At 43.4% G+C, this 14,140-nt stretch overlaps 1 protein-coding gene across 5 annotated transcripts in view; it reads left to right on the forward strand.

The window, feature by feature from the left end:
* PEAK1 (pseudopodium enriched atypical kinase 1) overlaps positions 1-14,140 on the forward strand; it is a 110,313-nt gene that overhangs the window by 71,559 nt on the left and 24,614 nt on the right. For 4 of the 5 annotated variants that reach the window (XM_041427744.1, XM_041427742.1, XM_041427743.1 and 1 more), the window contains 2 exons: positions 2,371-5,634; positions 12,605-12,721. In XM_041427744.1, the coding sequence (XP_041283678.1) occupies positions 2,483-5,634; positions 12,605-12,721 (3,269 nt within the window). In that variant the 5' untranslated portion in view covers positions 2,371-2,482. The remainder of the gene's footprint in view (positions 1-2,370; positions 5,635-12,604; positions 12,722-14,140) is intronic. The other variant, XM_041427746.1, reaches the window with a different exon arrangement.

The raw sequence follows: 14,140 nt of genomic DNA on the forward strand, positions 1-14,140 counted from the left end.
CTGTGTTCAAACCAGTTCTATTGGCTGTTGGAGACCAAAAGAGCTGAAATACCTACTCATGGCTTGTATATACTGTGTCCAGGTTCCACATCTGCATTTCCACAATCACCAGGTGTGTGCTTGCTGAGGTGAGCTGCTGCAGGCAGCCCTGCTGGCACACAGAGGGGTGTTCTGGGATGAAGCACAGAGCTGTAGTTGTTACTCTCTCTGGAGAACTGTGGTTCTGCTGGGTTTCCTGTAGATGCCATTATAGGTTGAGTGTAACCCTTCTCTGGCTTAGAGGAAGAGTCAGTGTCAGGGCAAAGGAGAGTGATGGTGCGTTGTGACACAGGCAGTGGTGTCATCACATCAGGATGTAGCCCCAGGCAGGTGGGCACTGCAGAGCTTCCTCAGGACCCCCTGTTCCTGGCAGGAAATGCCTGGAACACCATAAAGCAGCCTGCCTTGTGATGGGATTCTAGAGCAAGTGCAGCTTATGCAATTTCAGAGAAATAAGATCACATGGGTAAATCTTAAAACCCACACACAAGCACTAACCCTTTTGTTTAAATTGGTTGTTCAAAGCTTTTATATGATGGAGAAATATATTTTTTCAAGAAAGCATTTCATTTAGATTCCCATTAGTGTAACTTTACTCCTTCTGTTTGTTAAATACATGAAAAAAGGGAGCTAGCCAGAGTATAAAATTCTTGTACATGCTCTCTCTCTCTCTGTTTTAGGAGAACTATTTCTTAATGTAATTTTTCTGCTTACAGTATATAGCCTTGCAAGGTGTTGATGCAACAAAACTTGAGAGAGATCAAGAAACATACAAAGGCATTTTACTCTGTATATGTAAGATAAAGTCTAAAAGTTCGGGCAGATCTCAGTCTGGCAGAGTTTCTGTCTCTTAGGTCATACAGAGAAAGCTTTTGGCAGTGGCTTTTTGGCAGAAAGCTTTGTCTGGAAACATATTTAGTCAGCATATGAAATGTGATAGCTCTGGTAGCACGGCTGTGTCTGCAGGCACTAATAGAGTTAGGCTTCAGCCCCATCTGCTGTTGGATTGGGATTGCTCTGTTGGTTTGCCAGCACAGGACAGCCCTTGCCAAAACACAGAGCAGGACGTGAGGAGACTGACAAACCCCTCCTGGTGTCAGCTCTCCTAATGATCCTGTTGTTTGCCACGCTGATGAAAGGCAGTGGTGCCTTGAGGATTCCAGCACAGGCACCCTGCTCTGTGGGGAGCTGCAGCTGGACCTGCAGGGGGTCAGCGCTGCCCTCTCGGTGTTCCTGGGTGAGCAGCAAGGATATTTGCACCCCAAGGCCTGTAAGAATAGAACATCATTGATTTCCAGTGCCTGTGTTTACAGAAGTAGCAGTGGACGTAGAGATCCTTTCCCCTCAGTGAAATGTCTCTGATAATTTGAGTTATGCAACAGTGACGAAGAGAACAGACTTGCGGATTTGGCTCAGAAGGCTTAAAATCTTCAGGCATTAATTCATGAAACTCTCAAATCCTGGATACTCTGGTGACTAAAGCACAGCAGATTCCTGTTTGATTTTTACTTAAGGCTGATTGTTTCAGGAAATAAAAAGATTCACTTTGAAAGAGATTTGCAGTTCTTCTTCAGTTGTTATTTCTGGAGGGGTTAGGTAGAAAAGCTACATATGAAACAAATCAGGGACTAAAAATCCTTAGCTTTGTTTTGAGGATATCACAATGGTTTATTGCCATTGTGGTAAACAAAAAGATTAAAAACAGTGACTTTCTAGAAAGCTTTCACTGTATTGTTATCTGACTTTTCCAGGACATCAGAACAGCCTATCTGTTCAGCCAAAATACCTCTCCAGTTATCACTTGACTCTGATGAGAAAAAGTGCTAAAATGGCAGAGTTTGGGATTGCTTGAACACATTTTCTCACTTAAGCTGAGCTTGTTCACATTCAAAGCTAGAACAAATTATCTCAATTGCATTTAGGAGAGTAAACATCCTCTTGCTTTTCTATCTCATGTTTGAGTAGTTATGGTGAAAGCGTAATGTGTGGTAATCTTTGGGTTTATATCTTCCTGCATTTGTTTTATTTGACAAAATTAAAGGTCAATGGTCCTGAACTAGTCAAGAGAGTTACTCTAAATTCTCAGTCACTGCCATTTTTCCCTCCCTCTGCTTCAAGTGACGTAGGACATAGCTGCCAAAGTTTTAATTCTTTATGTATGAGAAGAATGATAGTTGCAATTTGGTTTTGCATTTCAGTTATATAGTTTTATAAATTAAGACATCAGCAAAAGGCTACTTGCTCCTTCCACATTATCCCTAGTGTGAAAAACATAATGATCAAGCAGATTTTTCCCCATTCTCATCCTTTCTGTGTCTCGTGTTCTTGCAGCATGATCACTGCTCCAGGAAGGGTCGGTGCTGGGTGAACAGAGTGGAGCCCCATGGATGAGACTCCTGCCATGCGCTGAGCAGCAGGGCTTCAGGCACAGAGCTCTGGGAAAATGTCTGCTTGCAACACTTTCACTGAGCACGTCTGGAAACCCGGTGAATGTAAGAACTGCTTCAAGCCCAAGAGCTTGCACCAGTTACCCCCGGTGTCAGAAAAGAAGCCGCTCTCGCATGCAAACCTGAAAGCCAATGCGAACCAGAGCAGCGGCCAGCGCGGGAGGAGCAGCGGCAGCTTCCGCCCGCCCGTGGCCAAGAAGCCGACGATAGCGGTGAAGCCCACCATGATGGTGGCAGATGGGCTCTGTGGGGAGCTGGCCACGCTGGAGCAGTGCGAGAACAAACCCCTGCCCGTGGGGTGGAACCGCAACAAGGCGGTCCTGAGCAAAAAACCACTGAACAACAACAATGAGGAGGAGATCGAAGGTTACAGCCATGTTCCTAGGCCTTTCGGCAGCAGCGAGGGCGTGGGGAAGATAGCAAATAACAATAATAACGGGCTGACAGAAGTTCTGAAGGAGATTGCGGGTTTGGATACCACACCTCAGCTCACTGGAAATGAAACAAACTCAAGAGAAACCTTCTTAGGAAGGATAAATAATTGTTACAAAAGATCGTTAGAGAGGAAGATCCCTCCGAGCTGCATGGTGGGTGGAATGAAGGACTCACAGAGTAAGCATGTTATTCTGAGTGGAAGCACTGAAGTCATAAGTAATGAAGGTGGACGTTTCTGTTATCCAGAGTTGTCTAGTGGAGACGAGAGTGAGGATGACACGTTTTTTGGCAGCATGCAGGAAGAGCACGAGAGCTGGGATGAAAGTGATGAAGAGTTGTTAGCAATGGAAATCCGCATGAGGGGCCAACCTCGCTTTGCTAATTTCAGAGCTAACACCCTGTCTCCTGTTCCATTCTGTGTTGACAAAAAATGGAATACTGTGCCCCTTCGGAACAAGTCTCTCCAGCGGATCTGTGCCGTGGATTATGATGACAGTTATGATGAAATTTTAAATGGTTATGGGGAAGAGACCATGATTCTTTATGGGCAAGAGAGCATGCAGAGCATGGTATCTTCTGATTCTACATCTCCTGATTCTTCTTTGACAGAAGAGTCTCGTTCTGGGACAACCAGCAGTTCTTCCCAGAAGCTCTGTAATGGAGGGTTATCTCCTAGCACTCCTCAGGACCTCAAAGTGATTGAACCAGAATATGAAAGTCTTTGTGACAATCAACAAGTGAAGGATGTGCCAAAAGCACCCAGAAATGCTCTGAAAAGTCAGGAAACTCACAAGGCAGTCCTTGCACTTCGCCTGGAGGAGAAGGATGGCAAAATTGCTGTGCAGACTGATACGCAGGAGAATAAAAGTTCTTCAGATGTTGCTGGTCAAGCTGTGACTATTAATTTGGTGCCTGTGGAGGAGCAAGCTAAACCTTACAGGGTGGTGAACATGGAACAGCCAGTGTGCAAGCCATACACCGTAGTGGATGTGTCAGCTGCCATGACCAGTGAATGTAAAGAGAACCAGACTGAAACCTCAGAAACCAAAAAGGCATCGTCTAACCCAAGCTCACCAGTAACCCCAGGCACACCTATTGCATCCTCTGCAGCATCACCTGTACGTGTACACGCTAATCTGAAAAAATCCAGCGCAATCAGATACCAGGAAGTGTGGACTTCTAGCACTAGTCCAAGGCAGAAGATACCTAAGGTGGAACTGATTGGAAACAGCTCAGGACCTTCCGTTCCTCCCAGGAAGACAAGCCACAAGTCAGCTCCTACTTCACCTACAGCTACAAACATTTCTTCAAAAACTATCCCAGTTAAGTCTCCCAATTTGTCTGAGATAAAATTCAACAGTTACAACAATGCTGGCATGCCACCTTTCCCTATTATCATTCATGATGAGCCCACTTATGCTAGGAGTTCCAAAAATGCTATTAAAGTTCCTATTGTAATCAATCCAAATGCATATGATAACTTGGCAATCTATAAAAGTTTTCTAGGGACCACTGGGGAGCTGTCTGTCAAAGATAAAACTACAAGTGTGATAAGCCATACCTATGAAGAAATAGAAACTGAAAGTAAAGCCACCGAAGCCATAGGCAGCAAATCCACTGAGTTGCCCCAAGCAAAGGGAGTGGCCAGTAGCTCTGAGTGCAGGCTGGGCTCTGTGGCTCAGAAGGTCCAGGAGTTCAACAGCTGCCTCAGTAAAAGCCAGATGCCCCCACAGAGAAGTCACAGTGCTGACCACAGCTCCCCCTCCAGAGTTCAAAAGGCAGTGCAAGAGCCTGCGGCGAAAGCAGACGTGACCCCGGATGGTTCTGTCGGCAGCAGCGGTGGCAGAGAGAACGCGAGCACGGTGCTCTCACAGATTGTGGCTTCTATCCAGCCTCCACAGTCTCCTCCAGAAACGCCTCAGTCTGCTCCCAAGTCCTGCAGTGCAGAAGAACTGTATTCCTTACCCCCTGAGGGAGACGCTACTAAAAACACCCTGGTACGACCCAAATCTCTGTTTACATCGCAGCCTGAAGTGGAATCCTCCAAGGTAGAAAGCACTGCCATTAAAATGCAGAAAGATCCACTTTCACAGCCAGCTGCCACTCCCTCTCCAAAGCCAGCGCGAGCCACCCCGAGCGCCACGAGTCCCCAGGCAGAGCAGGCCCCGCCATTCCCCCCTCCACGCTCCACCTCCTCTCCCTACCATGCCAGTAACTTGCTGCAGAGGCATTTCAGCAACTGGGCCAAACCCAACAGCCCCACCAGGTCGACAGAAGCCGAGTCCATCCTGCACTCGGAGGGCCGGCGTCCCGATGCGAAACCCAAACGCTGGATATCGTTCAAGAGCTTCTTCCGCCGCAGGAAAGCTGACGATGAGGAGGAGAGAGAGAAAGACAGGGAGAAAGGGAAGCTGGTGGGTCTGGATGGAACTGTTATACACATGCTCCCCCCGCCTCCGGTGCAGCGGCACCACTGGTTCAGCGAGGCCAAGTCGGACTCCAGCGAGAAGCCGTCGATCGTGTTCATGTACAGGTGTGACCCGGCACAGGCCGAGCCGAGGGCTGAGCTCCCGCACCAGCCTGGGCTGGAGTCTGCCATTGCAGAGGCACTGGCCAAGGACAAGGGGGAAACACAGGAAAAGCCTCCAGAGAGCTCAGAACAAAACCCAGCCAGCCATTCCTCACCACCTCAGGCTCTCAAGAAAATCCCCAGGTACCACTCAGCTGTTTTAGTCACTTTCTCTGTATTGAGCTGTCCTGTATGTGCTGCTGAAAAGGGAGAGACTAAGGAGTTTTATTACATTCATGCAATTTTTTCAATGTATGTTTATTTTAGCTAACTTAGAGCGTATTTTAAAATCTTTCTGTTATGTTAGATAGCAGAAAAGATGTAAAACATTTACTAGAAGCAGTACCTGATATTTAGAGTTTGTCTTGCAGGCTCACTAATATGTCACAATAGTCATGTTCCATTGGATCAGATCCATTCTCTTGAATCAGATCCATTCTCTTGATCATTGGATCAGATCCATTCTCTTGAATTTCTACTTCGAAAGTGTTTCTGTGTTATGGGAAACTTGAGAATTTGTCAGCAGAAATACAAGGCAACTATTGAGAAGTATAATAGAAATGAAAATATCTGCGACTCACAGAAGGTGTTGTACTAACTTTACCTCACATGCCCAAGAATTCAACAGATGCTAATTAACCACACTGCAGATCCTAAAATAAACCTTGTAAAAAGGTAGAAACAGAATTAGGGTATCTACAAAATAGCATTGTTTCTGTCTTGCAAGGCCTTTAGCAGTGACTGTGCTTTGTCCCCTGACAGTATTAGATCCAGCAAGAGCTGGTCACATCAGTTGCAGTCAGTCATGTGGGCAGAGTAGAATTCCCTGAGTACTGGACCACAGCTGTGGATGTGTTAGAATTTGTCTTCCAATGTTATTATACAAACCAATTCCAAAGTAGCCTCAAACTTGAATTATTTATTTCATTATAACAACAACCTAATGGGAGGAAATAAAAGAATTTGTGAAGTGTGAGCCCTAGAAAACATATCATGACAGTGTTTTTTGGTTTTCTTTCTCCATATTCTGTACAAGAAAACTGCAGTGGTTTTTAGCTAAAAACAGTTTTAACCTAATAGAAATCTCTGTGTGAGCATAGTTAGAGCTTACTGACTGCCACTTGTCCTGAAAATATCTGCGACTCACAGAAGGTGTTGTACTAACTTTACCTCACATGCCCAAGAATTCAAGAGATGCTAATTAACCACACTGCAGATCACTGCAGGACTCCTAAAATAAACCTTGTAAAAAGGTAGAAACAGAATTAGGGTATCTACAAAATAGCATTGTTTCTGTCTTGCAAGGCCTTTAGCAGTGACTGTGCTTTGTCCCCTGACAGTATTAGATCCAGCAAGAGCTGGTCACATCAGTTTCTTGTAAAAAGGTAGAAACAGAATGAGGGTTTGAAACAGCATTGTTTCTGTCTTGCAAGGCCTTTAGCAGTGACTGTGCTTTGTCCCCTGACAGTATTAGATCCAGCAAGAGCTGGTCACATCAGTTGCAGTCAGTCATGTGGGCAGAGTAGAATTCCCTGAGTACTGGACCACAGCTGTGGATGTGTTAGAATTTGTCTTCCAATGTTATTATACAAACCAATTCCAAAGTAGCCTCAAACTTGAATTATTTATTTCATTATAACAACAACCTAATGGGAGGAAATAAAAGAATTTGTGAAGTGTGAGCCCTAGAAAACATATCATGACAGTGTTTTTTGGTTTTCTTTCTCCATATTCTGTACAAGAAAACTGCAGTGGTTTTTAGCTAAAAACAGTTTTAACCTAATAGAAATCTCTGTGTGAGCATAGTTAGAGCTTACTGACTGCCACTTGTCCTGAAGCAAAATAACTTGGTTTTCTTCCTCCATACAAGAGAAGTGCTAGAACAGTGCTGTCTCTAGATTTGCCCTAAATGAATTGGTGAGAAGTAGCTGCCTTTAGGGGGCAGGTTAAAGGATTGCAGGAGTTTGTTCCTTTACAGGAGCCTGGTTTCTTTCTCCTGTCTGTGGGGCAAGCTAGAGAAGGTGAGATTGATTTTGGTCCCAGTGCCATCAGGAGACTCCCTTGCTCCCAGCTCTCAGTGCCCTGCTCCTGTGCTGGCAGGACAGGTCCTGTGCTCTGCTGAACCAGGGCAGAGATCCAGTGAGAAGGAGCTTGGCAGTCACTGCTCAGCCACCTCAGCTGGCAGATGTGCCAGGGGATGGGGCAGGAGGAGCAGGAGCAGCAGTCAGGGATCCTTGCACTGCCCTGGAGATGGTGCTGTTGAGATGTGTCCTGTGCTCCTCCTGCCCTTCCCTTTGAAGGCAGTGGGTCACCGATCTCTCATTCACTTATTCCAAAAAGCATGTTTACTCTTTAGTTTTCTTCAAGTCACAAGGATGTTCGTTAAAGCCATATCTCAGAATTTTCACCAGTGAAAACTGGAATTTTCCACGTGTTAGAATTAGAATTTCTTCTTTCTGACAGTATTGTTCCCTGGTTCCTACAAATTTCAAAGAAAATACACTGAGGTGCTGAGTTGTGGGAGCACTGGGCAGTGGGTTATGCTTCAGTTCTTATGTTCTTGGTGCCTTGAGTTATTTAGGGTTAATACTTTTTAATGTTGTTAATGAGACCAAGTGAAACCTTATAATGCCACATAATTGAAGGGTTTTATTGTTGTTTAAGGGGTTTGGCTTTTGTTTTTAATATCCTGGTAGGTGAGAATCAGGATTTTTAAATGCCATTTTTGCTCAAGCAGGAGGTATAACCCATGAGAAGCTTTGCTTGTTTTGTGTTAACCCTCCAGGTATTAGTACAAGGTTAGCTGTAATTCAGGCTAAAATATGTGCATGAAAAAGATGTTTAGAATGTTCAGTTAAGCCTGTAGAGGCTTAGAGGAGAATGGATGACCTGAAGATAGCAATCAGTGAACAGGACACTTCCCTAACTCAGAATGCCAAGAACAGCAAGCTCTCTGAAAAAACAAACTGACGACCTGGAAAATAAGATAAGCTTTAAAAATGTCAGATTACTGGGGGGTCTCGAAAGCGAATTTAATGAAGATCCAGTATTTCCTTACTTTGCAATGGATTACAAAGCTGCTAAAGATTGATAACACAGAAGTACAAAACAGCTGAAGGTATTTCAAGTTATCACTAGAAAGGTCAGTTTTCCCTTTGAACAGCACTTGCAAAGCTATCAGTTTTTCAGAAAGCTGAAAATTATCTCTCTGTTATACAAAGGAACTTGGTCAGTGATTGTTTCTGTTTGATGGCAGGATGCACATATGCTGGTTCAAAAGGAGCTAGCAAATAATGATATACTAAATTTACCAAAAATTTTTAGATAGATTCATTTTTGCTAAAAATCAGCAGTCAAGTCAGTTTTATCATTAATTAGGAAGAGAACACCTTTAGTTCATGAAGCAGCAGTTGTTCTCAGGTGCAAAACCTAAAATGGACCAAAAGATAAACACGTGGTATTTCTGGCCTGAGTCACTGTAACTGATGAAGGTGGTACAGCACAGCTGCAATCCACTCATCTCAGGTTGAATAAAAAGATCCTTAAAAGGCTTTGTTATCTTTTGGATCAGAGTGTTCCTATTGGAGTTCCACAAGGTGAAGGCTTCTCCTCTCTTTCATTGCGACATCACTGCTCATACCCAGCAGCAACTTGTTAGATTGAGACTTTTCCTCAAAGCAAAGTGCAGCACAGTCCTGCTGCTTCCTTGGCTGTCTTCATAAAGCACATCAGAGCTGAACTAATCTGATCTGGGCACAGCCATCTCCATTTCAGTTACAGGGTAAACTCAAGAGTTTCCTTTCACAGCTGCAAGCCAGCCATAACTTTCCTTTATGGGATCTTTGGGCCAGTCTTGGATGAAGTGAAGATAAAATTCTGTTTTTCCTGAAGTACTTCCTTCAGGTAGTGAGATCTGTATATTGATTTTGTTCTGGTTCAGATAAGGAAGCATTTCTTCATAGCTAAATTTGTGATCACCCAATCTAATTCCTAAGATTGTGTTCATTTTTGCAAAAGGATTTTATCTCATAACTGATAGATCTGAGCTCTGTATAGAGGAATATGAGTGTTGTGACAGATCACTCAGAGGAAACAATGGGAATCACTGTTCTACAAAAATGTAGCCATCCATTAAGATCAGGATTTCATCCAGAGACAGGCAGGAATAACCACCACTGCCACATTCCACTTTCACACTGTCACCACTGATCCAGTCCTGCAGATTCCACAGCTGCTTCAGAAACTGCTTGGAAAGATAAGAAAATCTGTGAAATCACAGTAGGGCTCTGTTTAAAACACACTCCTTCCCTGGTTGGAGGGCTTCTGGTATAACCCTTAGGATGAGGTTCTCACATGAACCCAGAACTTTTTAGGTACAGCCCAAGTAAATTGATGAGCATTTTCAAGGATGTTATAGATTAAAATAAACTCCTTGCTTGAGCAAGTCTACTGAAATGGGAGAATTTCTCCCTGAAAATTTAAGGTGGATCAGCTCTTCCTTCTTGTCAAATCCATGTTAGGGCTTTTCTTGTCTAGGTGTCAGCAAGCTTTATCTACCTTACTCAACAGTGCTTAGCAGTACTTTTAAAAGTATTAACTAGCTATCTGCTACCATTTCATCAATTAAAAACTTGTGAGGTTTTTCTCTAGAACATTTTCCAGTTCTAACAGAGTTGGAAATTCTGCACGTGCATTAAGCAATAAGTTTGGTAACGTTTTATGTGAGAACTTGTAAGCACCAACAGCTGTTAAAGATCCAAGTAGAAGGGACTTTACCATTTATTATTTTATAAGTTTAGGTTAGGAAATGGTAAATCATGTATTATTGTTCTTAACTCCTCTAATACCTTCTGTAAAATGGAAAGACTGAGAACCTGAAATGGATAAAGAAAAATATCTTCTTTATAATACACAGTTAATCTATGAAACTCATTACCATTAAGTTTCAGTGACACTAAAGAGCTTAGCAGGATGTCTTTACTGGATTATCAAGTGTACTCCCTTTATCCGTGCAAACATCGCATTATACAAGATCTAAAAAAAAAAACAAAAACCACATTCTCAAGCTTCAGTACTAAGCCAGCTTCTCAATAATCAGAATTAGGAATGAACTTCATGGCTTAGTAGTTTCAGGTTGTCATTTGAGAAGTTTGATTCACTTTCCTCTTTAGTGACTATCGATGGTGGTGAGGAGGGCCTGAGCTGCAGGAGCCACTGGAATGTTTTGTGTATCCATAGTGCCCTGTGACTGAAACCTGGGCACTGCTTGTCTCTGCTCAGTGCTTTGCAGGATGGGCAGTGCTTTTTAGGGTGGGCAGTGTTCTGAGGAGCAGTTCCTGGCCAAGGTGGCCTCTGACCTCCTTCCAGCTTTAACCTCTGCATTTTTCCTCAAGCATTATTCAGTCAGTTTAGGCTTTATGTTTGCTTTATTAGCTTAAAAGTGCAGGGCCTGAGGGCATCTCAAAGTGCTCTCTTGGAAACTAATATAGCTGCAAATTGCACAGCTGGGTTTGTGTGTGTGCAGAACGAAGTCCCCTTCCTTGTCATCTCCAGCTGTACAGCTGCCATTGAGGCTGCTGTGTTGATGTCCACTCGGGGTGGAGGTCAGAGACTGCTGGCCCCAAGGCCACATCAGCTTTTCTCTGTTTCTGTCACTAATTCCTGCCGCTGGGATTTATGTGCTGTCTTGTACAGAACTGTGTTCCCTCACCTTTACCTCTGGATCTGACCCTATTTCAGGAATACACTCACAATCACTTCTTATAAGCGTTCCACTTTATCTCCCTCGTATTCATTGCTGTTTATTAATCACCCTAATTGAGCAGGCGTGCTCTGAATAGAGGAGAACACAGGTCACACAAGAGCTGTGATTCCGGTGTCCTCACCAAAATTAACACACTACACAGGCAGCTTTCTGGATCCTGCTGTTCCCAAAAGATCGGGGCGAGTTAGCCTGCATCATCTTCTGGCTATCCTCCAGAAACAGTGGAGGAGAGCCTGAAGGAAAGAGAGGCATTTGTCCCTGCAGAAAAATAACACTTTTAAAACAGTTTTGAGCCTGTGCACACGTGAATGACAAGTATTTGAATTCATTGGGGTGTTGTCTGAAGGACAGTCGTTTTTATGGCGAGTTTTTTTGATCCACATAGTCTCAGCTTCTTAGGAAAACAGACACTCTCTGCATGGAGGGGGCTGCTTCCTCCAGTAAGTGAGTAGTTGTTTAGCTTCAGCCACTTGTGCCTGAGGAGCAGAGTTCTCTAACATGATTAATTTCTATTAATCAGTTTGTTTTTGAAATAAAAATGGGGAGAGAAAAAAACTTGGACAGAGGAGGCTGCGCCCACTGTGGTAGATGCTAAATATGTGCTCTTATGCAAGGCATCAAAGAATCCATCCTGGCAAAATATCTATAAATATCCCAAATAAGGAGATAGCTCTAAGTATGACTTGTTACCAGTAAGCAGATAGAAAGTTACACAAAATCACGTTTTAGTGGTTCTAATCTGAGAGAACTGCCTGTTCATCAGCTGCCCCTCTCCTCGAAAAACCAGTCATTTTAACTGTTTAGTTCATGAAGCAGCTGGGGATGTGGTTCTTGGAGCTAGCTCCCTGAGCGAGGATGGTTCCCCCTTTTACTCCTCCTGTGTCCTGCCAGCACCACTGAAGGTTGACATTTGCACTGTGTACATAAGCTTGATCTCTCTGTTCTCAGCATTAAGATACTGGGAAGCATCTCCCCATGGATTTCATGACCTGACCTCTAATTGCTGTGGTTTAAAATGTATTCTTTCGAGGCCCTGAATACAGATTTGAGATACTCTCTTACTCTTAACAATAGTTTAGTGTTACTTCCCAAAGCTCCCCGTGAGAGCTGAGCGTGCTTTTCCCGGGCAGCAGGCGTGAGTAAGGCCGCAGGCATCCTTCCAGAGCAGTGCTGCAGCCGTGCCCTGTCCCTGCGGGGAGGCAGTGCAGGAGTTAAGGAGGCAGGGCTGCTGTGCCTGGCCGCCCGGGGCCCTGGCAGGGCCCAGCCCCCGAAGGTAAACACTAAGGTGCAGTAGGTGTATCACTCTGTGCAGAGTTCAGCCCTCTTGCTCACAGCTTGCACAACTTGTAGCACACCAGAACACTGTGGAATCAATGGCTCGCCAGAGTTTCAAGACATGATTAAAAGACTCAAGAAGGCCCTGAAAGAATTTCCTTTAATGGGGAATTGTGTGAGTGAGTACAGTGGGTGAGTTGGTATTTTTTTTCTTTCTTCCTTTCTAGCTGTTGGTTTACTTTGGCAAAATGCTTCTGAGCTTAGATTTAGTGTATGTGCATGCATGTGTCTGGTTTGGAGAATGAGTATGTTCTTACCTCACCAAGAGATACTAAAAAGTTACTTTGAGATGTGATAATTCCTGGTTTGTGGCAATGACAGAACTGTGAAGCTATTAGAACCTATTTCTTCTTAAAGAAAACATTCCTGTTGAGGAATGCAGGTATGTATATTATTTACAGCAACTACAAGCCTTCAGTTAAATTATCCTGAGAGCCTTGTTACTGCTTTAATTTTATGTCTGCTTTACTCTGAAATTACTGAGGTTAACTCTTTAATGTGGATATATTTATGGCACACGGAATGTTCTTCACACCATTCCTATGCATGGTACTAAAACTGAACAAAAAATGGTACGCTGATTCAAGATTACATCTTTTTGAACTGACGCCATTTTTTCCCTTTTACTAACAAGTTCTAATGAGTTTGGTTTGTGTCAGCCTGCAGTTAAAATTCATGAGTCTGAGCAGAAACAGCATGTGCTCACTGCACCGTCCTGGGGCTTGTCATGCAGAGCATTGGCATGTTGGAATCTTTGGGATTGCTAAAAGATTGTGTCCCAGGGTTTTCAGGGTTTTGGCTTTGCCATAGACAAATACCTATCAATTATGTTAACTCTTTGTGGAAGTTTGAAATCCTTATCGCAGAAAATAAGTATCTCTACAGATACATGATATTCTGATCATTTTTTCATGGAAGTGTCTTCCTCCTGTCCCTAATGGAAGTCACAAGTAGTTCAAATTCTTCCTGTTGTATTTGATCAGGCTGTAGTAAAGAGAGCAAGCAAACAGCACATATGCTCTTGAAATTTGGCCTGTAATGAGTATTTGTTTCTGCAAGTGAGAGAACATAAAGGCATGGAAATAATTTTGCTCTGACATGTTTTTGTGGCATATTACTGATAATTGCTGTTATATTTTCAGTATGATTGTGGGGTTTTATTAAATCTCAACATTTTTTCATGCATATAATGCATCATTTTTAAATTATGCTGCAATAAATATATCCATGGAAACCAAGTAAATGCACAATTTTCAGAGTTCTGTGCTATAAGTCATCACAGTGTGATTAAAACTTCATAGCTAAGAGCAGGCACAGAGGAATGTCTTCAGTGCCTTTTGCAGTTGGCCTAATGTAGATGGATTTTAGTGGTGGAGAATTTTATATGTTAAAGAGATTATTGGCCTAAATGAGGTCTGTTTCCCAGAGTGTCAGTTCCCAAAATCCTACCAGGATATGAAAATGTATCATTGAAGTTTTTATGCATTTATTGGGACTTAATCACCCTTGCTATACCTTGTCATATTTGTTTGAGGCACAATTGTTTGCACT

This window comes from Onychostruthus taczanowskii, unplaced genomic scaffold (genome assembly GCF_017590055.1).
Source record: "Onychostruthus taczanowskii isolate IOZ18803 unplaced genomic scaffold, ASM1759005v1 scaffold118, whole genome shotgun sequence".
In the NCBI taxonomy this organism is placed as follows: Eukaryota; Metazoa; Chordata; class Aves; order Passeriformes; family Passeridae; genus Onychostruthus; species Onychostruthus taczanowskii.